This window comes from Aquarana catesbeiana, linkage group LG03, assembly GCF_042186555.1.
Source record: "Aquarana catesbeiana isolate 2022-GZ linkage group LG03, ASM4218655v1, whole genome shotgun sequence".
Lineage (NCBI taxonomy): Eukaryota > Metazoa > Chordata > Amphibia > Anura > Ranidae > Aquarana > Aquarana catesbeiana.
Window position 1 is genome coordinate 631,535,301 of NC_133326.1, and position 27,103 is coordinate 631,562,403.

The following is a 27,103-nucleotide window of genomic DNA, read 5'->3' on the forward strand; positions in this document are numbered from 1 at the left end:
AAAGGTAACATTCCTGTCCATGCCTGCTGGACCATGAGTCAGCAGTAATATGCACCTTACTGCTGACCACCCTGTCCGAGGCCAAGACATTGCCTTCCACATTCTGGTAGAGAGCCTGAATGGCCTTCCCTGAAAAGAAATGGCGTTTGGGAACCTGCCACTGAGGTACCGCGCATTCCACAAATTCACAAAAGGGGGCAGAGTCTACCAGCTGAAAAGGCAGAAGTTGCAGTGCTAGCAATTTGGCCAAGCTAGCATTCAGACGTTGAGCATGTGGATGGCTGGGACCGAATTTCTTTAGACGGTTTAGCAAATGGGGTAGGGAAATTTGCCTGCTAAAATCCAATGTTGGTGTACCGCTAGCAGAATGGCCGCAAGTACTTAAGACACCTATTTCTATACCTTCATTCCTTTAAGTGCAGGTTTCTGAGAGGACTGGAGGTATAGTGGGGTTTGAGAACCCAGCTGATGAGGAGCAAGGAGAGGTCCGCCTTGTTCTTTGATGTGGGGCTTTTAAGTGTTGTTGCCAATGGAATGCATGGGAGGTCGTCATATGTCTGGTCAAGTATGTGGTGCCCAAGCGGCTGCTGTTTTGGCCACGCTTGATACGCTTCAGACATATGTTGCAAACAGCAACCTGCTGCACATGTGTCAAAAAAGACCCACACCAATGAACTTTTCAAAATATGTGGGGAGTTGGCAGCTCCCTGCACCTGCTTAGCTCTGCGGTGTGATGCAATAGGATGGCTGCCCTTAAGCTGCCCCCTGGAGGGCATCCTACCTTGTTGGATATGTGCCTCCTCCTCTCTTCTATCAGGCACCCAAGTAGAGTCAGTGACCTCATCATCCCCTCCCTCCTCATCACTGGAGCAAACTTGGCAGTATGCTGCAGCTGGGGGAACATGACTGCCAGTTTCTTGACCTTCTTGGGCACCCCCTCTCTCTAGGCTCACGTTACTCCCTTCCTGAACCTGGGTACCATCATCAGAGCCTTCAAAATGCTGCGCATCCTGCAGCATGTACCCAACACTGGTCGAATAGTTCGGGGGACTCCTCCGTGCATGATGGTGGGGCTAGGGAAGGAGCGACTGTTGACATGGAGCCGATGGAATAGGCCGCTTTGGCAGGCAAACTACTCTGAGCCTGGGTGACAGAGGATGAGGAGGATGAGGGCGGCTTTGTTATCCATTCCACAAACTCTTCTGCATGTTGTGGCTCAATAACACGGCCAGCTGCAGGAAAAAAGGACAAGCGTGCCCCACGGCCACGTGCTGAGGATGCACCATGTCCACGACCAGCACTGTCGACTGTAGACACAGAGCCTGCTTGCCCTCTTTTAGTGGCCTGTGAGCGTCTGCCTCTCCTTGGTGACCTTCCGGATATGCTGTAAATTTTATTTAGCAAAAAAACACTACACTGTATTGTGTACTGTGTACACCACCAGGAAAGTAGTAGCAACTGCACTAGGGATGCACGGTACTGTGTACACCAACAGAAGTGTAAGAACAACTATGGGTGCACTGTATGTATTGTGTACACCACCAGAAAAGTAGTAGCAACTGCACTAGGGGTGCACGGTACTGTGTGCACCAACAGAAGTTTAATAACAACTATGGGTGCAGTGGATGTATTCTGTACACCACCAGGAAAGTAGTAGCAACTGCACTAGGGGTGCACGGTACTGTGTATATCAACAGATGTTTAATAACAACTATGGGTGTACTGTATTGACCACCAGAAAAGTATGAGCAACTGCACTATGGGTGCACAACATTGTATACTGTGTACACCGCCTGAAGTATATTAGAAACAGTACACCAGGAATGGCCTGCAGTCAGATATAGCTAAACTGGATACAGTGTATATATATATATATATATATATATATATACACGAGAGTTGTGTGTGTGTGTGTGTGTGTGTGTGTGTATATATACATATATATATATATATATATATATATATATATATATATATATATATATATATATAATGTGTATTGAATACACTGCAGCTAACTGAATCGCCTGCCTGCCTGAAGAATATTAGAAACAGTACACCAGGAACGGCCTGCTGTGAGATATAGCTAAACGGTATGCAGTGGATATATATATATATATATATATATATATATATATATATACACACAGTGAGGATGGAAAGTATTCAGACCCCCTAAAATTTTTCACTCTTTGTTATATTGCAGCTATTTGCTAAAATCATTTAAGTTCATTTTTTCCCTCATTAATGTACACACAGCACCCCATATTGACAGAAAAACACAGAATTGTTGACATTTTAGCAGATTTATTAAAAAAGAAAAACTTAAATATCACATTGTCCTAAGTATTCAGACCCTTTGCTCAGTATTTAGTAGAAGCACCCTTTTGATCTAATACAGCCATGAGTCTTTTTGGGAAAGATGCAGCAAGTTTTTCACACCTGGATTTGAGGATCCTCTGCCATTCCTCCTTGCAGATCCCCTCCAGTTCTGTCAGGTTGGATGGTAAACGTTGGTGGACAGCCATTTTTAGGTCTCTCCAGAGATGCTCAATTGGGTTTAAGTCAGGGCTCTGGCTGGGCCATTCAAGAACAGTCACGGAGTTGTGAATCCACTACTTCATTATTTTAGCTGTGTGCTTAGGGTCATTGTCTTATTGGACGGTAAACCTTCGGCCCAGTCTGAGGTCCTGAGCACTCTGGAGAAGGTTTTTGTCCAGGATATCCCTGTACTTGACCGCATTCATCTTTCCCTCAATTGCAACCAGTTGTCCTGTCCCTGCAGCTAAAAAACACCCCCACAGCATGATGCTGCCACCACCATGCTTCACTGTTGGGACTGTATTGGACAGGGGATGAGCAGTGCCTGTTTTTTTTTCCACACATACCGCTTAGAATTAAGACCAAAAAGTTCTATCCTGGTCTCATCAGACCAAAGAATCTTATTTCTCACCATCTTGGAGTCCTTCAGGTGTTTTTTAGCAAACTCCTTGCGGGCTTTCATGTGTCTTGCACTGAGGAGAGGCTTCCGTCGGGCCACTCTGTCATAAAGCCCCGACTGGTGGAGGGCTGCAGTGATGGCTGACTTTCTACAACTTTCTCCCTTCTCCCAACTGCATCTCTGGAGCTCAGCCACAGTGATCTTTGGGTTCTTCTTTACCTCTCTCACCAAGGCTCTTCTCCCCCGATAACTCAGTTTGGCAGGACGCCCAGCTCTAGGAAGGGTTCTGGTCGTCCCAAACGTCTTTCATTTAAGGATTATGAAGGCCACTGTGCTCTTAGGAACCTTAAGTGCAGCAGAAATGTTTTTGTAATCTTGGCCAGATCTGTGCCTTGCCACAATTCTGTCTCTGAGCTCTTCAGGCAGTTCCTTTGACCTCATGATTCTCATTTGCTCTGACATGCACTGTGAGCTGTAAGGTCTTATATAGACAGGTGTGTGGCTTTCCTAATCAAGTCCAATCAGTATAATCAAACACAGCTGGACTCAAATGAAGGTGTAGAACTATCTCAAGGATGTTTAGAAGAAATGGACAGCACCTGAGTTAAATATATGAGTGTCACAGCAAAGGGTCTGAATACTTAGGACCATGTGATATTTCAGTTTTTCTTTTTTAATAAATCTGCAAAAATGTCAACAATTCTGTGTTTTTCTGTCAATATGGGGTGCTGTGTGTACATTAATGAGTAAAGAAAATGAACTTAAATGATTTTAGCAAATGGCTGCAATATAACAAAGAGTGAAAAATTTAAGGGGGTCTGAAAACTTTCCATCCCCAATATATATATATATATATAATATATATATATATATATATGAGAGACTGGCTGTATATATATATATATATATATATATATATATATATATATATATATATATATATATATATATATATATATATATATATATATATATATATATATATATATTAGATACACTGCAGCTGAACTGAATCACCTGCCTGCCTGAAGTATATTAGAAATAGTAGGAATGGACTTCAGTCAGATTTAGCTAAACTGGATACAGTGGATATATATGTATATATATATCCACTGTATATATATATATACACGAGACTGACTTTATATACAGTATATGTTAAATACACGGCAGCTAACTGAATAACCTGCCTGCCTACTCAATCTAAATGACACTCTCTCTCCGTCCACGCCAACAACACTTCACGAGGCCAAAGTGCAGGCGGCCTTATATGGTGTGGGGCATGGACTTAGTCCTTCTGAGCCATGATTGACAAAGGCACCCTGCCTTTGGCCAATTATGGCTCTCTTAGCTGAGGGCGCTGGGATTGGCCAAAGCATGCAGGTCATGGTGCATGCTCTGGCCAATCATCATACAGCAATGCACTGCGCTCCCGCAGTGCATTATGGGCCATTACATGCCGCTCGAATTTGGGGCGAACAGCCCATAATGTTTGGTTTTCGACGAACGGGCGAACAGCCAATGTTCGAGCCGAACTCATGTTCATCCAGAACAGAAAGCTCATCCCTAATGGTGGCCAAGACATTACAGTGGTTTAACAGAACAGGCCTCGTGATGGTCAATCAAAGAAATTGAGTGCACGTGCTCAGCGTCATATCCAGAGGTTGTCTTTGGGATATAAACATATGAGTGCTGCCAGCATTGCTGTAGAGGTTGAAGGGGTGGGGGGTCAGCCTGTCAGTGCTCAGACCATACGCTGCACACTGCATCAAGTTGGTCTGCATGGATCTCGTCCCAAAAGAAAGCCTCTTCTAAAGCTGATGCACGAGAAAGCCCACAAACAGTTTGCTGAAGACAAGCAGACTAAAGACATGGATTTCTGGAACCATGTGCTGTGGTCTGATCAAACCAAGATAAACTTATTTGGGTCAGATAATGCGTCAAGAGTGTTTGGTGGCAACTAGGTGAGGAGTACAAAGACAAGTGTGTCTTGCCTACAGTCAAGCATGGTGGTGGTGGTGTCATGGTCTAGGGCTGCATGAGTGCTGCCGGCACTGGGGAGCTAAAGTTCATTGAGGGAACAATGAATGCCAACATGTACTGTGACATAATGAAGCAGAGCATGATCCCCTCCCTTCAGAGACTGGGCCGCAGGGCAGTATTCCAACATGATAACGACCCCAAACACACCTCCAAGACGACCACTGCCTTGCTAAAGAAGCTGAAGGTAAAGGTGATGGACTGGCCAAGCATGTCTCCAGACCTAAACCCTATTGAGCATCTGTGGGGCATCCTCAAATGGAAGGTGGAGGAGCCTCCGTGATGTCATCATGAAGGAGTGGAAGAGGACTCCAGTGGCAACCTATGAAGCTCTGGTGAACTCCATGCCCAAGTGGGTTAAGGCAGTGCTGGAAAATAATGGTGGCCACACAAAATATTGACACTTTGTTCCCAATTTGGACATTTTCACTTAGGGGTGTACTTAGTTTTGTTGCCAATGGTTTAGACATTAATGGCTGTGTGTTGAGTTATTTTGAGGGGACAGCAAATTTACACTGTTAAACAAGCTGTACACTCACTACTTTACATTGTAGCAAAGTGTCATTTCTTCAGTGTTGTCACATGAAAAGATATAATAACATGTTTACAAAAATGTGAGGGGTGTACTCATTTTTGTGAGATACTTTACCTAGGAGGGTGCCACATAACATTTATAGATAAGTTGATCCAGGAAATATCGGATTGCCTATTGGGGGATCAAGAATTAATTTTTTTCCCAGCTGGAGCAAATTGGAACATGCTTTATTGAGATTCTTTTTTGTTTTCCTCTGGATCAACTGTGGGTATAGAATTGTGTAAATGGACGTTTTTGATTTGTGTGTGTTTTGTTCGTTTTTTTTCTTTGTTGGTTGAACTGGATGGACTTGTGTCTTTTTTCAAAAAGATTAACTATGTAGCTTTTTACCATGGGAATAAATTATAAAATTCTGCAAGGCTGAGTGACCAACATCTGTTTTGTGGAGATGCACTTCAGAGTAATTGGGGCTACAGACTTCAGCACCCACTCAAAACAAAATTACTCCAGTGACTTGACTACCTGATGCTCTCACTCACCGGTCTGCATTCTATTTACACCTACAAATACATTGTAAGTATGAGGCATAAAACCACATTACAGCAAAATAGAAAGCTTTCATGCAAACGTGAAATCAAGAGTCAAGTGAAATGTAATGCTGAAGTTGCCATTCAAGAAGGAAGGATAGTGAAACAGTCTAATCATTTAACTATGGAATCACAAGGAAGGAAACAAATTAATTCTTGCTATATAGCCCCTGTAATCATTCCAACTAGGGACCTGGTGCTGAAATCAACGTAAAAAGAAAGTAATATTGTAATGTCAAGAAAGTGTTACCATCTGGAGACTCATCCCCTGCTGAATAATAGCATTGGTCATTGTGGCCAGAGCCAGATTTGACTGTGAAAAGCATCTGAAATATCTATTATGAAGAGGAATGTAGGGTGAGCATTTGAGTAAGATGTTTGATGTTTGATGTAGACTTGAATTCATAAATCCATCATGAATGCATTGATTACTTTTTGTATAAGGTACACAGAGAATCTCCAATTCTGGCACTCAGTGGGTGCATGAACATTTGGTATGAAGTAAGTTTTCAATGCCTGTCTGCAGGGGCAGTTCAATACATTGCACCCCCATAATAGGGTCTGACTCTCTAACTGTATTTATATGTATTACCTAAAACCCATGCTGCTCTAAAACAGAACTTTGGGTTACAACATAATAATGCATTTCTTGAACCATTGTATTCCACATTTACCAGAACCTACTACTGCCTGGAAAAATTACTACACGGGTATACAGTTCTCTGGTTCTGAGTCCCATAGCAATCACAAAGTCTGGTTTATCTGTAGTTACACCTTGACCCATCTGTTCCAAATCTTTGTTTCTTAATTTTTATCTACATAATCATATTTACAATTGTTACATAACATCTTTTCTCTCTACAGACATTAATGAATGTAAAACAAACCCTAACATCTGTGGCCTTAATAGTGATTGCGGAAACACAGTTGGATCATACATGTGTGTCTGCCGGGGGGGATTCAAGAATATTGTTAATCAGTGTACAGGTAATAGTTTTATTAATATGATTATCCACTATTCCCTGCATGTTCGGTTTTGCTTTCTTAACTATTGGTGGCCTGGAATTATCTTTGTTTCTTTACAGCTAGAACTTCTATACAGCCTATCCAAACTTTTTCAATACTTCTAATGAGAATTGGAAACATACCCTGGTATTACTCTCCACAAGGGCCACTTGTTTAGAGATGGTTATTCAATTTTGACCTAGTTGGCCTCTTTCGTGCCTCATGCAAACCAGTTTGTCCTCTGTCCAAAATGTCCACATCACTGCTTTCAAAAGAATGTCCCAAAATGCGGCCCAGGGGTCAGATGCGGCCCTTTGCTTGCTTTTAACTGACCCTTGGGGCATTATTCCTTCCACTGTCAGCAACAGTAGGGCATAGTTCCTGCCACTGCCACTGACAATGGGGCACTAATAGTCCTAATGATATCAATGATGGAGCACTATTCCTCCCGCTGACACCAGTGATGGGGCACTATTCCTCCCACTGACACCAGTGATGGGACACTATTCCTCCTACTGACACCTGTGATGGGGCACTATTCCTCCCTCCACCCATAATACCAAAAACGGGATGCTGTTTTCTCTCACTGACACCAGGACATTTTCTACTCCTGCTGGCCACGGTCCAGGCACCCCTAAAGTTTGAAGGACAGTAAACTGTCCCTTTGTTTAGAAAGTTCAGAGGCGCCTGCTTTAGAGTGTAGGAATACTGTTGAGGTCTGAGCTGCAGAGTTCACCCCCTATGTCGGGCCGTCTGTTTTTTCAGAGGTGGTTTTGTCTCCCCGGTGTAGATATCCTTGCCTTCCTCACTACACTGGACTGTATATACCAAATTACTTCACCTACTGTATATTTTGGTGTTGGGTCTTCTGAACAGACAATTAAATAAATCATCAGTGTCAGTGGTGTCATGATGGGTGAGAGGAGAGGCTCCACTGGTCCCAAACTGCTGTTTCTGACAATTGAAATTAGAACAAAAATAATACAGGCACCATCCGGTGAACGATCAATTCACCACTGCTCAAGGAACCCCTAGTAACCTCTAGAGCAGGGTTTCTCAACCAAGGTTTCATGGAGCCATAAGGTTCCTCCAGAGTTTTCTAGGGGTTCCTTGAGCAATGAGAAATGCCTGCCTCTCAGACACTGAAAGTTCTCATTACCATTGATCTTTTTATCTATCTAAAAGAGTGTAATTCTTCCCAATGAGCATAAGTGTATGGAGCATTCTTCCCAATGACTATCACAATAATGTATCATGAGTTGTAGATATAAACATTTTTAGCAGAGGTTCCCTGAGACCAGAACGTTATTTCAAGGATTCCTCTGTCTTCAAAAGGTTGAGAAAGGCTGTTTTAGAGGAAACCTGGTTGAGAAACACTGCACTAATCTATAATGTAAGTGTTATTTAACACACTCTTTGTATTCAGTCATCTGATAATTCCACTGGCCAGCCACAACACTATGACCAAAGACAGGTAAAGTAAATAACATTGATTATCTCGTGGCAATGGCACCTGAAAGTGGGTGGGATATATTACGCAGTAAGTGAACATATTGCATCTGAAGTTGATGTGTTGAAAGCAGAAAAATGGGTAAGCATAAGGTAATGAGTGACTTTGACAAGGGCCAAATTGTAATGGCTAAACAACATGATCAGAGCTCCAGAACTGAGCTCTTGTGGGATGTTCCCAGTCTACAATAGTCAGGACCTACCAAAAGTGGTCAAGGAAGAAAAAACAACTAACCAGCAACAGGGTCATGGACGGCCCAGGCCTACTGATGCAAGTTGGGAGTGAAGGATCAAGTGTGCAGTCCCATCCAATGGAAGAGCTACTGTAGTTCAAATGTACACATTCACTTTCATTCACAGTGCAGCGGAATAAATAACGCAGAGTTTGGGTCAGTAGTAAGTAACATAGAGTTCAGAGGTCAGTAATATATAATACAGGGTTCAGAGGTCAGGAGTAATGCAGACTTCATAAGATAGTAATGTTTAACACAGAGTTCAGAGGTCATTTATAAATAATACAGAGATCAGTTGTGATAGACTCACCCGGGACAGAGGCTTTTGGAGGGGACTGAATGCTAGCCTCTTGCCTACTGACAATGGGCTCTGGTTTGTTAAGGGAAAGCTTTATTTCAGCTCTCCATGCTCTTTTCTGTCTAAGTCACCCTGTGACAGAAACCATGAATCAGACCGAGACAGAAGTGCAGTCAAAATCACACTTGTTTATTAATAATAGTAAAAGATAAACAGAGCAACATAGTCAAATCATAGCCAGAGTTCGGTAACTGGAATGGATAGTCAGACAAGCCAGGACTCTGAGGAGCAAATGAGGCAACATGGATGGTTGGAAACCATAGTTCGGCATAAACGGGGACAATCGGGAAGCATAATTCATGTCACTATTGTGAGCGAACTCCGCCCAAGGTAAGAGGTCTGAACCAGTTGTTATGATGGTCAGAAATAAAGCAACGTAGAAACTGCACCAAGGACTGGTTAGCTTGTTCTGCGGCCCCATTATGCTGCGTACACATGGTCGGATTTTCCGACGGAAATGTTCAATAGGAGCTTGTTGTCGGAAATTCCGACCATGTGTAGGCTCCATCGGACATTTTCCGTCGGAATTTCCGACAAACAAAATTTAAGATCTGGATCTCAAATTTTCCGACAACAAAATCCATTCTCGTAAATTCCGATCGTGTGTACACAATTCCGTTCCACACATGCTCTGAATCAATTATGAGACGGAAGCGCTCGGTCTGGTAAAACTAGCATTCGTAATGGAAATAGCACATTTGTCACGCTGCAAATTTTTAAATCTTTTAATGCAGCACATTCTCTTTTTCTTTATAATGCTAGAATAATGAAGTTGTTTTTCTGCTGATATTCACACAGAGTTCTTAAAAAATGATTTCTTTATTATTTCTCGTGATCTCCTGATCTTTTTTTTTTTTCCGTCAGATCTCCATAATAATGTTTTTCATTTTTGTTTATAGTGTTTTGTTTTTTTAGCGAGATCTCCTGCTTTTTTTTCCTAGTGCTCTCCATAATATTGTTTTTCGTTTTGTGTGTCAAGTTACCACAACACCATTATTATCTTGTATTTTTTTAACCTCAAGGAGGTTGGTTGGTGTTGATGTCCCTTGTTAATTTGACATTGTATTTGGGAAATGTACCTGCCTACTCACAAACTGTCCTTTTTGAAGTAAAACACATAGGCAAGTATTTGTGAATCCAAAATAGTAATTTATTATGGGTCATAATAAAATAAAGAGGAAGGCAACGCTGGAGAAAATTGTGAAATTGGCGAACGCATCAACTATTTTACAGCCTCACTCTTTAAGTTATGTGTGTCGTAACCTTTTTCCACAAATCTGAAATTCCAGGACAACTGAATGTTCTTGGTATTATTGTCAAGTTTCTGGACAAAGGCATCTAGACTAGGCTGGTCCCCTTAACAGATCATGATAAGGTCGTCTATGTACCTTTTGTAGCATACTAGTTCAGGGGGGCGATGCTTGAACACCACATCTTCCTCCCAGTGGGCCATGAAGAGGTTGGCCACACTGGGAGCGAAGCGGGCGCCCATTGCAACACCCCTTTTTTGAAGAAAAAATTGGCGATTGAACCAAAAATAGTTTCTAGCTAAACAAAAAGTTAAGCATTTCAAAAGGTACTTTTTGTGTTTCTCTGGGAGATCTGAAAATAAAGATAGGGCCCATTGGACAGAGGATAGAGCATCCTCATGCCCAATAATGGTGTACAGGGACCCTACATCGGCTGTGACCAAAATACTAGAGGGAGAGCAACCAACTGATTCGATGATTTGGATGATGTGTTTGGTGTCTTTAAGAAAGGCATCCGTTTTAGATACCAAGGGCTGGAGAAAATGGTCAATATATAGGCCTAACCTAGAGGAAATGGAGTCGATACCATTTACTATGGGCCTCCCAGGAGGATTAATAATATCCTTATGAATTTTTGGGAGGCAGTAAATGATAGGGCTTCTACAGAAAAGGGGGTCCAAATAAGAAGCCTCCTTTTTATTCAGAATATTCCCCATTTTCCCCTCCTCTATTAGCCAGTGAAGCTCATCCTTATATATCAACATAGGATCTTTATTCAAGATTTGATATGTATCACGGTCTTCCAGTAACCTATGTAATTCTTCCAGATATTTGGATTTATCCAAAATCACCAGACCACCTCCTTTGTCTGCAGGGCGGATTATGATATCATTCCTTGTTTCTAAAGATTTCATACCCTGCCTAATAGGTAGTGGATCTAATGCCTTTCTAACCTTCATTTTATCCAGATCATTGAATAACAAATTCTTAAACACCTCGAGATATTTGTTGTCAGCATTGAGAGGATTGAAAGTAGATTTGTTCCGTAAATTCAAATGATAACCCACTGCAGTAGTAACTGGTCTACTGGGATTTGACAGAAAATATTTTTTCATATTTAAATTTCGTAAAAATTTGTGGATGTTAACATATGTGTCAAATTTGTTCAAGTTTTGAACGGGAGCAAATTTAAGCCCTCTATCAAGAACTTTAATCTCACTCTTGCTCAAAGAAACACTACTTAAAGCGGAGTTCCACACAAAAATGGAACTTCTGCTTTTCGGAACCCTCCCCCCTCCGGTGTCACATTTGGCACCTTTCAGGGGGGAGGGGGGTGCAGATACCTGTCTAAGACAGGTATTTGCACCCACTTCCGGCATAGACTCCCATGGGAGTCTACGCCACTTCCCGTCCCCACTGCGCTGTCTCCTGGGAACACACAGCTCCCAGGAGAGAGCGGGGACCACTTGGGACGCGCAGCGTGACTCGCGCAATGCGCAGTAGGGAACTGGGAAGTGAAGCCGCAACGCTTCACTTCCTGATTCCCTCACCTAGGATGGCGGCGGCAGCTGCCGAGAACCGAGCGGGTTCTCGGCGTCCCCTGCCGACATCGCTGGACCCTGGGACAGGTAAGTGGCCATGTATTAAAAGTCAGCAGCTGCAGTATTTGTAGCTGCTGGCTTTTAATATTTTTTTTTTTGGCGGTGTAGGTGAAACCCCGCTTTAAATTGTATATACCTGTTCCTAATGGGTTTTTTTCTTTTTGTAATCGCCTACCCCCTCTATTTCCTCTCTCTCTTTTCTTTTTCGAGGTGGGCCTGTTGTTTGTGGGGATTGTTGTGATCGATGTTTCCACCACTCTCCCGGGTTGGGCTGATAAGTTTGCATCCCCCTCCCCAGCCCACTCTGGGGTACTGAGAGAGTAAATAAGCATTGGAGGGGGGGTAACTTCCTACGTCAACTTAGTCGCAGAGAATCTCATTGGATTCACGAGACCAAGGTCCTCGTCCCAGGGGGCCTGAACGTCGACTTTGACGTTAATTGTTTTATCTCTGACCGATCGTGGCTGATTTTTGTTTTTTAAGTTTTTTAATTTCTTTATGTTGAATGTGCAATATGACTTTGTTTATGTGCTTTTAATCATGTATTACTATGTATGCTGTGGTATGTGGATGATCCAGGGATTGAGCGCGGGGTTATTGTCATTTATATATTTCCCTTTTTTTTTTTTCCTTTTTTTATTAATTTGGCTCGCCTGAGCTTTTACTTTATTTTATTGATTAGCATATCAACTATGGTTGCTCCCTAATGGTTATTTTATAACAGGTTTCTATGGTTGAGTTCGGGACATTGTTGTTCCTGTTTACATTTTGCACCTTTAAGTACTTCCTCCTACGTCGCTATGGAGACGGGTACGCACTGGTGCTTATTGGTCACTCTGAGTAGCAGACATGTACATAAGCGGGTGTTATCACGTCCGTCCGTTGCCGCTGAGGAAGTCCCGCCCCTTTATTGGGACGTAACGCGTACGGCATTACGAACGTGACTGGATCGTGACGTCACCCGCACTCTGCTCGTCTATCTCATGTGGATCATCCTCCCATACTCACGCTCGCATCCTACGCACTGGGGTACAGTGCAATGTTTTGTAAGTGTTTCCACCATTTTATAATACATTTCTAGCAGTATTCAGAGAGCACTAGATTTCTTTCTACATCTTTTTCATGTGATTACTGCAAACGTACCCGCTGTTAATCAAGTCCTTTAAGCTTCTCCTCCTGTCATTATCCCTGAGAGGGAACTGCTGTTTTGACCTGACTGATTGACTCAGGGGTCCATCTGTAGAGGTGAGCGGCTTGTGTTACTGAAGGTGGAGGTCCCTTTCTCACTACAGTCACTCTGCAAGCTTTTCATGTCACTTATACCACCGGAAGAATTGCTGGATTTCTTTTGTTCTTAATTTTTATATGGACTTTTATTGATTACTTTTATTTACATGTGTATGCCCTGTACTGCCTTTTATTTGTATGCTTTTTGGGATTTGATAAATTTACCCTCAGTACTACAGCTGCTTTGTGTTAGGGTCGATGGTCTGCGCTGGTTGACTTTATTTATTTATATCTATTTAATATATATATAATTAATTAATAATTAATTTGAGGGCATTTACATCCAAATCAGGTGTAGGAATTACAACAGTTTGTATGTGTGCCTCCCACTTTTTAAGGGACCAAAAGTAATGGGACAATTGGCTGCTCAGCTGTTCCATGGCCAGGTGTGTGTTATTCCCTCATTATCCCATTTACAAGGAGAAGATAAAAGGTCCAGAGTTCATTTCAAATGTGCTATTTGCATTTGGAATCTGTTGCTGTCAACTCTCAATATGAGATCCAAAGAGCTGTCACAATCAGTGAAACAAGCCATCATTGGGCTAAAAAAACAAAACAAACCCATCAGAGAGATAGTAAAAACATTAGGTGTGGCCAAATCAACTGTTTGGAACATCCTTAAAAAAGACCGCACCGGAGAGTTCAGTAACACCAAAAGACCCGGAAGACCCCAGAAAACAACTGTGGTGGATGACCGAAGAATTCTTTCACTGGTGAAGAAAACACCCTTCACAACAGCTGGCCAGATCAGGAACACTCCCCAGGAGGTAGGTGTATGTGTGTCAAAGTCAACAATCAAGAGAAGACTTAACCAGAGTAAATACAGAGGGTTCACCACAAGATGTAAACCATTAGTGAGCCTCAAAAACAGGAAGGCCAGATTAGAGTTTGCCAAACAACATCTAAAAAAGCCTTCACAGTTCTGGAACAACATTCTATGGACAGATGAGACCAAGATCAACTTGTACCAGAGTGATGGGAAGACAGAAGAGAAGGAAAGGAACTGCTCATGATCCAAAGCATACCACCTCATCAGTGAAGCATGGTGGTGGTAGTGTCCATGGCGTGGGCATGTATGGCTGCCAATGGAACTCTGAAGTGTTTGGGGCAATATTATCTGCTCATATTCAGCAAAATGCTTCAGAACTCATTAGACTTCGCTTCACAGTGCAGATGGACAATGACCCGAAGCATACTGCGAAAGCAACCAAAGAGTTTTTTAAGGGAAAGAAGTGGAATGTTATGCAATGGCCAAGTCAATCACCTGACCTGAATCTGATTGAGCATGCATTTCACTTGCTGAAGACAAAACTGAAGGGAAAATGCCCCAAGAACAAGCAGCAACTGAAGACAGATGCAGTAGAGGCCTGGCAGAGCATCACCAGGGATGAAACCCAGCGCACATATACAAACTGTTGTAATTCCTACACCGTTCACCTGATTTGGATGTAAATACCCTCAAATTAAAGCTGAAAGTCTGCAGTTAAAGCACATTTTGTTCGTTTTATTTTAAATCCATTGTGGTGGTGTATAGAGCCAAAAAGATTAGAATTGTGTCGATGTCCCAGTATTTATAGACCTGACATATATATATATATATATATATATATATATATATATATATATATATATATATATATATATATATATATATATATATATATATATATATATATATATATATATATATCAGTCTTGTGTGTGTGTGTGTGTGTGTGTGTGTGTGTATATGTATCTATATATATCTCTATATAGATATAGCTAGATATATAGGGCGGCACAGTGGTGTAGTGGGTAGCACTCTCACCTAGCAGTAAGAAGGGTCGCTGGTTCGAATCCCAACCACGACACTACCTGCCTGGAGTTTGCATGTTCTCCCTGTGTCTGCGTGGGTTTCCTCCGGGTACTCCGGTTTCCTCCCACACTCCAAAGACATGCTGGTAGGTTAATTGGATCCTGTCTAAATTGTCCCTAGTATGTATGAATGTGAGTTAGGGATCTTAGATTGTAACCTCCTTGAGGGTAGGGACTGATGTGAATGTACAATGAATATGTAAAGCGCTGCGTAAATTGACGGCGCTATATAAGTACCTGAAATAAATAAATAAAATAAAAATAAAATATATATATAATCTCTCTAGATATCTATATCTGTATATCCACTGCATACAGTTTAGCTATATCTCACTGCAGGCCGTTTCTGGTGTACTTTTTCTAATATACTTCTGGCAGGCAGGTGATTCAGTTAGCCGCAGTGTATTTTAAATTATATTTATATATATATATATATATATATATATATATATATATATATATATATATATATATAATCTCTATATCCACTGTATCCAGTTTAGCTAGATCTGACTGCAGGCCATGACCAGTGTAGACCAAATGTCCCCTACATTCAGTCACCGTAATACTCCAACTTCATATCTTCCCCACCTGAAATAATGAGACCACACCTCCTCTTTGTTGGAGTAAAATGGCCATAACAGCCTCTTTTATTAAAACCCTTCCAAATAATACTCCAATAAATAACCAATAAACATAAATAATAACGTAATAACCTAAACTGTTAACTCCAGTCTGATGGTCCCTGACGGTGACCCACCTTTCAAATATAACCAACGTATACCATCGTATAACACCAACGCACTGCGGAATATTTACCAAACTAATAGGCCTCCAGCTGTAGCCGCTCGGAGATAACCGCTTCCCGCAGCACCACCAAATCAGTATTCCCTCCAACGTTCAGGAATACACCAGAGGGGCACATGCTAACGATGAGCCCCCACCCCTTATTTTATTCCTCCTTTTACTGCCGCCGTCAAAGACCACCAGAAGAACACAGCCCCTACCCAAAATAGACCATCCGTGCTGTCATGACGACCTTCACCCTTTCCTGAAAAACAGAAAACAACACACAACACATGGCACATACCTAATATAAATATATATATATATATATATATATATATATATATCTCTATATATATATATATATATATATATATATATATATATATATATATATATATATATATATATATATATATATATATATATATATGTATAGATATATCTATATAGATATATATCTATATATATCTATATAGATATATCTATACATATATATATATAGATATATATCTCTATAGATATCTATATATATATATCTATCTCTCTCTCTCTCTCTATATATATATATATATATATATATATATATATATATATATATATCTAGATATATATATATATATATATATATCTAGATATATATATATCTATATAGATAGATATATATATAGATAGATATATATATAGATAGATAAATAGAGATAGATAGATAGATAGATAGATAGATAGATAGATAGATATAGATATAGGGAGGGAAAAACTGCCTCCTCCATCTAACTCTTCCTCACACTGATCCTTTGCTCCACCCCTCCTTTAAATATAACTCCTCCCCCTTCCTTCCAAAGACTGTTTCCTTACCTCCCCTTTTTCTTACCACGTTCTCCTTGCAATATTAACCCCTTCAGTGTCTCCCTTAGCCACACTGTCATGCCTGGCCCTACACTACCCCTCCTTTCAGTCATTATCGCTCCGGGCCTCACTTTCCTGGTGTACTCTTTTTAATATACTTTTGGTAGGCAGGTGATTCAGTTAGCTGCAGTGTATTTAATACATATATACCAGTGATGGCGAACCTTTTTAAGTCCGAGTGCCCAAACTGCAACACAAAAGAACTTATTTTTTTCAAAGTGCCAACACTGCAATTAAACCTGAATACCGAGGTTTTAGTTCAGAAAAAACAACTCGTACAGTTGTCCAAACCAATTAACAGATTTTGTTTTAAAAGAAAAACACAATAACAGAGCTTTCCATTAAAATTTTTTTTTATTGAAAAAGAAAACAAACAACTGTACACGTGCATGTATTTTTGGATAAGGATAATTTTGCTGTTCACTGGTAAAGATGCCTTTGCTGGGCATTGGTAAGGATGCCTTTGCTGGGCATTGGTAAAGATGCCTTTGCTGGGCATTGGTAAAGATGCCTTTTGCTGGACATTGGTAAAGATGCCTTTGCTGGGCATTTTCTAAGATGCCTATGCTGGGCATTGGTAAAGATGCCTTTGCTGGGCATTTTCAAAGATTCCTTTGCTGGGCATTTTCAAAGATGCCTTTGCTGGGCATTTTCAAAGATGCCTTTACTGGGCATTGGTAAGGATGCCTTTGCTGGGAATTGGTAAGGATGCCTTTGCTGAGCATTGATAAAGATGCCTTTGCTGGGCATTGATAAGGATGCCTTTGCTGGGCATTGGTGAAGATGCCTTTGCTGGGCATTGGTGAAGATGCCTTTGCTGGGCATTGGTGAAGATGCCTTTGCTGGGCATTGATAAGGATGCCTTTGCTGGGCATTTTCAAGGATGCCTTTGCTGGGCATTGGTGAAGATGCCTTTGGGCATTGGTGAAGATGCCTTTGCTGGGCATTTTTAAAGATGCCTTTGCTGGGCATTTTTAAAGATGCCTTTGCTGGGCATTGGTAATGATGCTCTTGCTGATTACTGGTAATTGCTGAAATTGTATTGAGCAAGCCTAATGCCCCGTACACACGGTCAGACATTGATCGGACATTCCGACAACAAAATCCATGGATTTTTTCCGACGGATGTTGGCTCAAACATGTCTTGCATACACACGGTCACACAAAGTTGTCGGAAAATCCGATCGTTCTGAACGCAGTGGCGTAAAACACGTACGTCGGGACTATAAACGGGCCAGTGGCCAATAGCTTTCGTCTCTTAATTTATTATGAGCATGTGTGGCACTTTGTGCGTCGGATTTGTGTACACACGATTGGAATTTCCGACAACGGATTTTATTGTCGGAAAATTTTATAGCAAGCTCTCAAACTTTGTGTGTTGGAAATTCCGATGGAAAATGTTTGATGGAGCCTACACACGGTCGGAATTTCCGACAAGGTCCTATCACACATTTTCCATCGCAAAATGCGACCGGGGGTACAGGGCATTACTCTGGGTCCTTTCTCTGCTTCTACAGGTGTTGTATTAGTAAAAGTAAAAGTCAACCTGTATGAGGGTGAGCAAGATAAACAAGAAAACTAAACTTGCTTAACACAGAAACAACTTGTGTCTTGGACTGCAAACTCTGCATTCGGTAAAAATTGACATTTGGTATGCTTTTGCCCAATTAATGTGATTTTTGCTGTTGTATGCATGCTGATAACTTGTCAAACCTTGGCTCATACTCCGTTAGTTTGAGAGCAACGCATACAGCACTCAGTTCATCTGTTAGTCTATTTCTGGCATCAAATTTGATATAATTCAATGCTGAAAACAGCTGCTCACAAGCATAGGATGACCCAAACAAAGTAAGAAAAGCAAACCCAAGTGTTTTCATTGACTTAAAATTATTTAGCAGAGAATTCCACACTTTAAGGATTTCATTTTCCGAACTAGCAACTGCGCTGTCCTCTGTCATCCCTTCACACTCCATCTTCTCAAGTGTTGCACGCAGGTCATAGAATTTATTTTTCCAGATAGAGCTTTCTTGAAATTCCAGTAGCTCCATTTCAAGATTTTCTAAATCTAACCAGTGTAAGCAGGAAAGATCAAGTTTTTCACATTTGGCTTTATCTGGAGAAGTAAGAAAACACAGGGTTGTCTCCATCTTACGGAACTGTAAAAATCTGTTACTAATGTAACAATAACTCGCGGTGGAGCTGCTGGTTTAAAGCGGGCTATTACCGTCACCTTTGTTACCTCAATTTCACCAGAACCGGGTCTAGGGTCCCGTTGAGCTTAATATCAGAGAGTGTAGGCACCAGACACTTGAGTATCTTTTCCAATGCTTTAATAAAGAGTAACTGAAGGAAGTAGCAGGAAAGAGGTAGAAGGAGAGTTGCAGGGAAGTTCAAATACCTTTTCTTGATGTAGTATTAGGAATTGGAATCTTGTAGATGAATGTACTTTCCTTTTAGAGTTGAATCTTTGCCCGCCCGGATAGGTTTCTCTCACTAACCTAGCAGCCGGCACGCAGCACGAACAAAAGTCTCTGCCACAGACTTGAATGGAATAGAAACCCGTACGATCCTCTGCCACAGGATGTAATGGTTTACAATGGATAGCAAACACAGCACTAGAACCTTTAAGCCGACCCGGCAGTACTATGTGGTAGGTTAACTTTAGGATGCGTCCTCCAACTGAGTCACCAGGCCCCTCTCCAAACCAGCACTCTGCATGATCCTTCCATGACGGGTCCTCCCCTGGGATCTTCTCAGTTGTCCAGCTTCTTCCCGTAGGACAGACAGCACAGGACCATTCCCTCGCCGCTGTGGTAGGCCCCAGACAGGCTTCTAGGCCCACCCACATGCTGCAGCAACGTGGTCCTTCCGGTCGGAGGACCACGCGGTAGTACTCCTAACTCATACCTGTTGGCCAGGAGGGCCAGCAGGTGGAACAAAAGACCCTAAAACATGGCGTCTGTCCCATAAATACCCTCTCCCAGAATGCAACTCGGAGGACCACCTCCACCGAGTTATCTCCGGGACAGAAGAGCACTCATAGGCTTTAACATATTGCCTTTCCAACACCGACCCATAGCGACAACGACACCCACAGGCACAGTGTGAAACTACATGCAACACAGCCAAACTGGAACAGAGGCTAAATCTGACTATGTATGAGACAGATAACCCACTAAATTTACCTATAAGGGGTAGATTGAAAATCTACCAGCGCTACACTAAAATTCTCCTTTGCAACTGCTATAATGCTAGAAAATTCCTTGTAGATTTCATGATGGTTTGGATTGTCTGTAAATGTAGAATTTTCCAAATGCAGTTTTAGATTTGGAAAATATTTCAGCTGCCCACTTTCAAGGTCTCTTTCAAAAACCTGCAGTTTTCTCTCAAATGTTCTGATATCAGAAAACATCCTTTCTGCTGTTTTCCCTAAATCTTGCCGTTTTTTGTTCAGTACATTGAAGTGTATTGTAAAATCAATAGAAAACATGAGGTTGGTGAGCCAGGTCATATCAGTGAGCTGTGGATATTCCTGCCCCTTTTCATTCATAAATAGCCTAATTTCATCCAAGCAGGCTACAAATCTTTCCAAGACCCGTCCTCTGCTTAGCCACCATACATTATTGTACATAAGTAAAGTATTATACTGTGCCTGTACCTTATCAAGAAGTGCTTGAAACTGTCAAAAATTAAGAGCATAAGCCATGATGTAATTCACCATTTTTGTGACATCCTTGAGGATATCGTCTAATTTTTTGCTGCTTTGCTTGGCACAAAGAGCTTCTTGATGTATAATACAATGAAATTGAATGACTGGATGCTTTGCTTCTTTAACAAAAAACTGTATGAAACCAGATGTTACCCCCACCATGGAAGGTGCTCAGTCACTAGTAACTGAAACCACTTTTTCTGGCCTTATGTCTTGTGACAAAAAGCCTCCATCACAGCATTGTAGATATCTATCCCTTGTGTTCTTCCAGGCAAAGACACCAGTTTCATGAGCTCTTTTCGCATGGTGTCACCAACAGCATAACGCAAAATTACTGCTAGCCTTGCATGATTATTTATTTCTGTGCTTTCGTCCAAGCACATGGAGTAACAGGCTGCCTTTTGTAAGTCAGTGGTGAGCTGCTGACTAACATTACTTGCCATACGCAGAACTCTATTTTTAACAGTATTTCTGATAAGTGGCATTTCAGAGATTTGTTGCTTAATTTTGTCCTTGTTTGGGAAATCATGAAAAAGGGAATTACTCACAGCCAACGTGGCCGTTTTGATAAAATCGCCATCAGAGAGGGGCTTGCCATGTTTTGCTATGCACAGTGAAATTTCAAAGCTGGCAGTTGCCAGATTATTTGTTTTAGAAAGATAGTTGCAAAAACTACGATACTGGCAGTGATATTTCCTCAATTTCCCATCAAGAAACTCTTTTCTTTCAGCTTTACCAAGTTTGGCAACACTTTTGTGGTTGGTATCAAAATGATGTCTGACACTTGATGTGCGCGATGCAACACTTTCACTACAAAGAACAACTAACGCTTTCCCATTGCATTCAATCACTTCAAATGATTGTGTCCAGGCCTCTTGGAATGATCTTCCACTATCTGTTTTTAATTTTGCTTTTTTTGATGTACTAATTTTTGGGTGTTCAAGTTTAAAAAAAACACAAAATTTATAAAATAAAGACGGATGAAGCACCCAATACAAATATATCCCTACCTACCTATACTAAAAATATTATTGCAACATTTCACAAAAAAGGTATGTAATAAACACAGGATTTTAGAAGAGCAACTCACGGTTTTGTAGACAGATACACATCATCCAATGTCCTGTGAAACTGCTGACACCGCTCTGCTGGGTCTGGAAGCTGAACTGCAGGGAAGAATCCAGTAGAGAGGGCTGGAATGAAAAAAACATTTTTTGTCATTGTTGTCCACATAGGGACACAGGAAACTACCATAGCCCAGGGGGCCAGAAGTAGCCCTTAGCAACTCATGTTTTTGTAATGTAGAGAGATAAAAGCTCAAATCGTCCAATGAAACAACAAGGCGCGCTGTGCCGCTGCTGACACCATTCTGCTGGGTCTGCAAGTCGCGAATCCAAAGAGAAGAATCCAAAGGGCTGGAATGAAAAAAAAAATTGTCATTGTTGTCCATAGGCCAGGACACAGGTTCAAATAAATACCATATGTTATATATAGCGCCACCTTAAGGTGAATTGGACTGTAGGCCATTGGTCTCCAAACTGTGGCCCGGGGGCCGGATGTGGCCAGGGCCGGTGCTACCACTAGGCAAACTAGGCAGCCGCCTAGGACGCTATGCTGCCTAGGTCGCCCGACCACTGGTGTTCCTACCCTCTCTTGTCTGCAGCAAGCAACTAAGTCTCAGCATCAGCAGACAGCCGCCACTCCGTACGCACATAGTGTCAGAGGCGCAGCTGCGGCAGAGGACTGTGTCTGTGTCCCGACTCCCAAATGAATGGAAGCAAGCAAACATTCATTGATGGGAACTGGTGAGGCTGCATTTGATGGGCACTGGTGAGGCTGCATTTGATGGGCGCTTCATTAAAAAGGTGGGATGTACATGGACAGGGCAAAGGGGATGGAGTCAGGGGTGGAGCCAGGGGGCAGCAAAATTAGGTTTCATCTCGGGTGTCAAAAATCCTTGCACCAGCCCTGGATGTGGCCCTTGGCTTGCTTTTATTAGGCCCATGGGGCACTTATTTATACATTGATACTAAATAGGTTATAATCCTCCCACTCACACCAATGAAGGGGCACACATTCTTCCCAATGACACCAAAGATAGGGGCACTATTCCCCCCAATGATGTTTCTCAATGACACCTATAATGAGGCACAATTACACCAATGATGAGACACAATGTTTGCCAACGACACCTATGATGAGGCACAATGACACCAGTGGGGGGGAATGTTTCCCAATGACGCTAATAATGAGGCCGAATAACACCAATGATGGGGCACAATGTTTCCCAATGACACCTATAATGAGGCACAATGCACACCAATGAGGGGGGGGGAATGTTTCACAATGACACTAATAATGAGGCCTTTTTTTTTAGATAGAGCAGCGCCGCTCTAATGCCCCGTACACACGATCGGATTTTCCGATGGAAAATGTCCGATCGGAGCGTGTTGTCGGAAATTCCGACCGTGTGTGGGCGCCATCGGACATTTTCCATCGGATTTTCCGACACACAAAGTTGGAGAGCAGGAGATAAAATTTTCTGACAACAAAATCCGATCGCGTCAATTCCGACCGTGTGTGGCCTGTTCCGACACACAAAGTGCCACGCATGCTCAGAAGAAATTCCGAGATGGGACAGCTCGTTCTGGTAAACTTGGCGTTCGCAATGGATACAGCACTTTCGTCACGCTGCAATGTTCAAAATGGTTTAATACAGCGCACTCTCTTCTTCTTTATAATGTGACAAGAATTAAGTAGTTTTGATGCTCATATTCACACACACTTCTCACAAACTTCTTTCGTTACTATTTATCGGGATTCCCTCAATATATTTTGATTTCTCACATCTGACAACATATTTTTGTATATTTTTTTTTTTTTTTTGCCTTTAATGTAGAATCTTTTTTTGTGTTTCTCTTTTTTTTTTTTTTTTTTTGGTGATTTTGATTTGTACTCCCGAAAATGTTTGTGTGTTTTTTGTGACAAGTTCCCACAACACCATTGATATGTTGTTCTATTTAATCTGTAGGAGATTGTTTGGTGTTGTTGTCCCTTGTTAATTTCACATTTTATGTTAGAAATGTACCTGAATCGTCACCAACAAACTGTCCTTTTTGGATGAAAACACACACAGGAGAGTAGAATTTACCTAAAAAAATTTTATTAAGGGGTCACAACTATAAAAAAACAAAGAGGGAGGCAACGCTGGAGAAACTGCAGAAGTGGGCGAAGCCTTGGACCCCCAGGGCAGACATCAATTATTTAAAAGCAAAATTGGTGGCCTGAGGAGTTCATATCTAAGGGAGGGCAGTCTGGTCCAGAAGTCCCAGAGATCCGGAAAGCAGCAGATGACATCTGTGTCCCCAGGCTGTGGTCATACGAGAGACTGCATCTTCTGTCAGACCAGACTGAACCCAGGGTCATCACTCTCTGGTCTTCTTTCCACGCCTCCTTCCACGTGGTGGCTCTGGTGGTGGAGTTGTGGCAGCAGGAGGAGGAGGATCGTCGATCTCAATGACATCCGTCTTGGGTGTCAGTTCCCCACTCTCCCCCTTACGTAGGACTTTATAAATCAGGTCCTCAGAGAGCTTGCGTTGGCCCTCCTGCATGCCCTGCAATTTGGTGGCAGCCATGCAGGCAAAGGCCTCTGCAGGACTGGGGAAGGCTCTGAGGGACGCAGAAGCCTCCTGGATCAGCCTGTATGCTGAATACTGCACAGGACTGGGAGTGGCCTTCCTGGCCCTTTTGTATGGCAGGTGGAGGGGAGGAACCTGAGACTCAGTCAGGCTGCGACTTGTCCCAGGCTTCTCTTGGCTGACACTTAGCCCCGCCTCCTCCTGGCTGACACTAATCCCCGCCTCCTCCTGGCTGACACTAATCCCCGCCTCCTCCTGGCTGCCACATTCCACAGCCTCCTCCTGACTGAGGTCTTCCTGTGTATGAAAAAGGGACATAGTTTTAGTATTTTTTCCATCAATCACACACAATTTTCACCTCCTGACTGCTGCAAATTGAATGTTAACAAATATAACAGACTATCCTTCTGAGCCCAGCAGTTTTCATTCTTGTCCCAATTTTGGGTGCCCACTACTGTCTATTGATATGTAAAACACTTTCAATTAATGATCAATAATAACATCTAGTAAACATCATTTATTTATTGCCCAGAAATCTGTAGAAGAATGCTATACCTGACTCCAGCTGGGCTCCTCCACTTCTTCCAGGCTGGAAGGCCCAGGTTGGACATCAGAAGCCTCAGCTGGTATGGAAGGAAGCATGGAAGGAAGAGTAGAGAGGGATTCCCTGACTTCAGTGTTGTCTGACAGAAATCGCAGTCTCTCGTAGTACCACAGCCTGGGGACATAAATGTCATCTGCTGCAGCTCCGGATCTCTGGGAATCCGTGACCTTCTTGCGTTCCCTAAGATATGTGCTCCTCAGGCCACCAATTTTAGCTTTTAAATAAGGGATGGTTGCTGTGGGGACCACCGGCTTCACCAACTCCAGCAGTTTCTCCAGCGCTGCCTGCCTCTTTTGTTTATGGTTATAGTGGGGGTGTCTCACTTGCCACAGACAGGGCAGCTCCCTGTACTTGTCAATAAACAGGGGCGGAAATTGTGGTCGTTGAACCCATCCATTTTCTCTGCAAGACACAACACAAGACAAACCCTAATGTCAGGCCAAACTCCCCTAATCTTGTTACAATATAGGCTTCCATTTCGAAGCAGTATAGGCCCAAGTTTAGATCCTACCTTCGTTCTCACGATCGGCGTCTCCGATGCTCCTTCCTCCGCTCACAGATCGTACGTAAGACGCACGCGTGTTACGATTTATACACACTGCGCATGCGTATAACTCCGCCCGCCCCTGACGTTCTTTCTAGTCTATTCCCCGCCCCTTTTCGTTCGGCGCAGTGGGGGAAGAGCACATGGCGCATAGACAGCAGGATCGTGCTAATTGTAGCAACGAGGAGGAGGAGGAGGAGGAGAGGCCGGAGCCTGAAACGTCCCGATCCAGAAGGAGATTGAAGGACTCAAATATGTCCTTTGGGGAGATGTTGGAGATGGTGGACATCCTGAAGAAGGCCGACTATGATGGAAAGTATGGGCCTTACCCCAACCCCAATGTCCGAAAGGCCAAGATCATGGCAAAAGTGGTCAGGAGTCTGCACCAGAAATTCGTGGTACGACGATCGAAAGATCAGCACAGGAAGCGGTGGTCGGACCTGAAATTACGAGAACATGAGCAGTACAGAAAGATCCGGAGAGTGCTGCAAAAAAGTAAGTAGTTGTTGTGTTCCTATTCTTTTTGTGTTTATTACGTTCGTGCTGCTCCATGTGCTTTTAGGAACTGTTGTACAGTTTAAAATGTCAACTTTCATGTTCATGGGCACATTATTCGTTCGGATCACACATTTTTATTTCGGACTATAAAATACCATTGTTTATCCCATATGCATTTGGCCACCATTTTGACACCCTATACTTGTCTTCAAAGAATTGGGTTGTGTAGATGGCTTTGTTACTAGAATGAAATGCAAACTAGATTGTGTGTAAGGAGAGGACACTCAGCAGCTGTTTTCACATCTGGACACTGGAGCACTAGTGTGGGACACAAGAACACCATTTTTATTAGGGGGGGGCACACAGGTGCTCCAGTGTATACTATAGGGGGGGTCTCCATCTGTGAAGCTTGTACTAAACAGGTAAAGTATTGCAGCTTGACAAAGGACACTAAAAAAGCTACATCTTGGAACTCGGCTAAAATAGATAATTGTACCCCACTTCCAAGCAATGTTTCATCTTTATAGTTCTGACATTAAATATCTGTGTGCTAATTATAGCATTTTTGTTTTACATAGGGGAGAAAAGACTCGGAGGACACCCCTTATCCGAGGAGACCAGAGCCCCCCCCCCTGGAAGAAGGGGAAATCCCCCCAACACAAGATGAGCAGGAGGATGAAGACGTGGTGGAACTAGTCACCACAACAGGTGAGTGTCTGCGACCACAGGCTCCGATAAGAGATGGATGGCGGCATTTTTTTGGAAACCTAATTTATTTTGGGTTCCTCTCTTTTTAGGTGATCGTGAGGTTGTGGATGAAGATCCTTTCACATCTGAAAGTGCCCAGATCCTGATCGGGGAGATCATGGGGTGTAATTTACAATTGGAAAACATCAAGCAAAACATCAATGATGTTATTCCAAAATATAAAAACATCATTGATGTTTTGGGGCGAGTTTAAAACCCCTCCAAATCACTTTCTTCTTTTGTCTGCTACAATGTGCGAAATGTTTTTGTGATTTTTCCCAAAGCCAAATTTGGAGGATGCACACAGTGTGTCAACATGTGCTATCTGCCATCACGGGAGATCAATGGACGCGTTTTGGGGGTGCGACCCCTTCCTCAATAATAAAGTAGCGGTGAGGAAGGGCTTTCTCCCCCAAAACACGTCCCTTGATCCCCCCTGATGGCAGATAGCACATGTTGACATTGGGA

The 27,103-nt window shown here is 42.4% G+C and overlaps 2 protein-coding genes across 4 annotated transcripts in view; one reads left to right on the forward strand and one right to left on the reverse strand.

Annotated features, from left to right (window-relative positions):
* LOC141133225 (adhesion G protein-coupled receptor E3-like) overlaps positions 1-27,103 on the forward strand; it is a 455,441-nt gene that overhangs the window by 151,232 nt on the left and 277,106 nt on the right. For 2 of the 3 annotated variants that reach the window (XM_073622475.1, XM_073622474.1), the window contains exon 7: positions 6,968-7,090. The exons of the other annotated variant lie outside the window; for it this stretch is intronic. In XM_073622475.1, the coding sequence (XP_073478576.1) occupies positions 6,968-7,090 (123 nt within the window). The remainder of the gene's footprint in view (positions 1-6,967; positions 7,091-27,103) is intronic. 3 annotated transcript variants of the gene reach the window in all.
* Positions 1-27,103, reverse strand: part of LOC141133227 (E3 SUMO-protein ligase ZBED1-like) — a 227,489-nt gene that overhangs the window by 115,762 nt on the left and 84,624 nt on the right. Inside the window, exon 3 of the transcript XR_012243023.1 lies at positions 21,695-21,797. The gene's annotated coding sequence lies outside the window, so the exon portion shown is untranslated. The remainder of the gene's footprint in view (positions 1-21,694; positions 21,798-27,103) is intronic.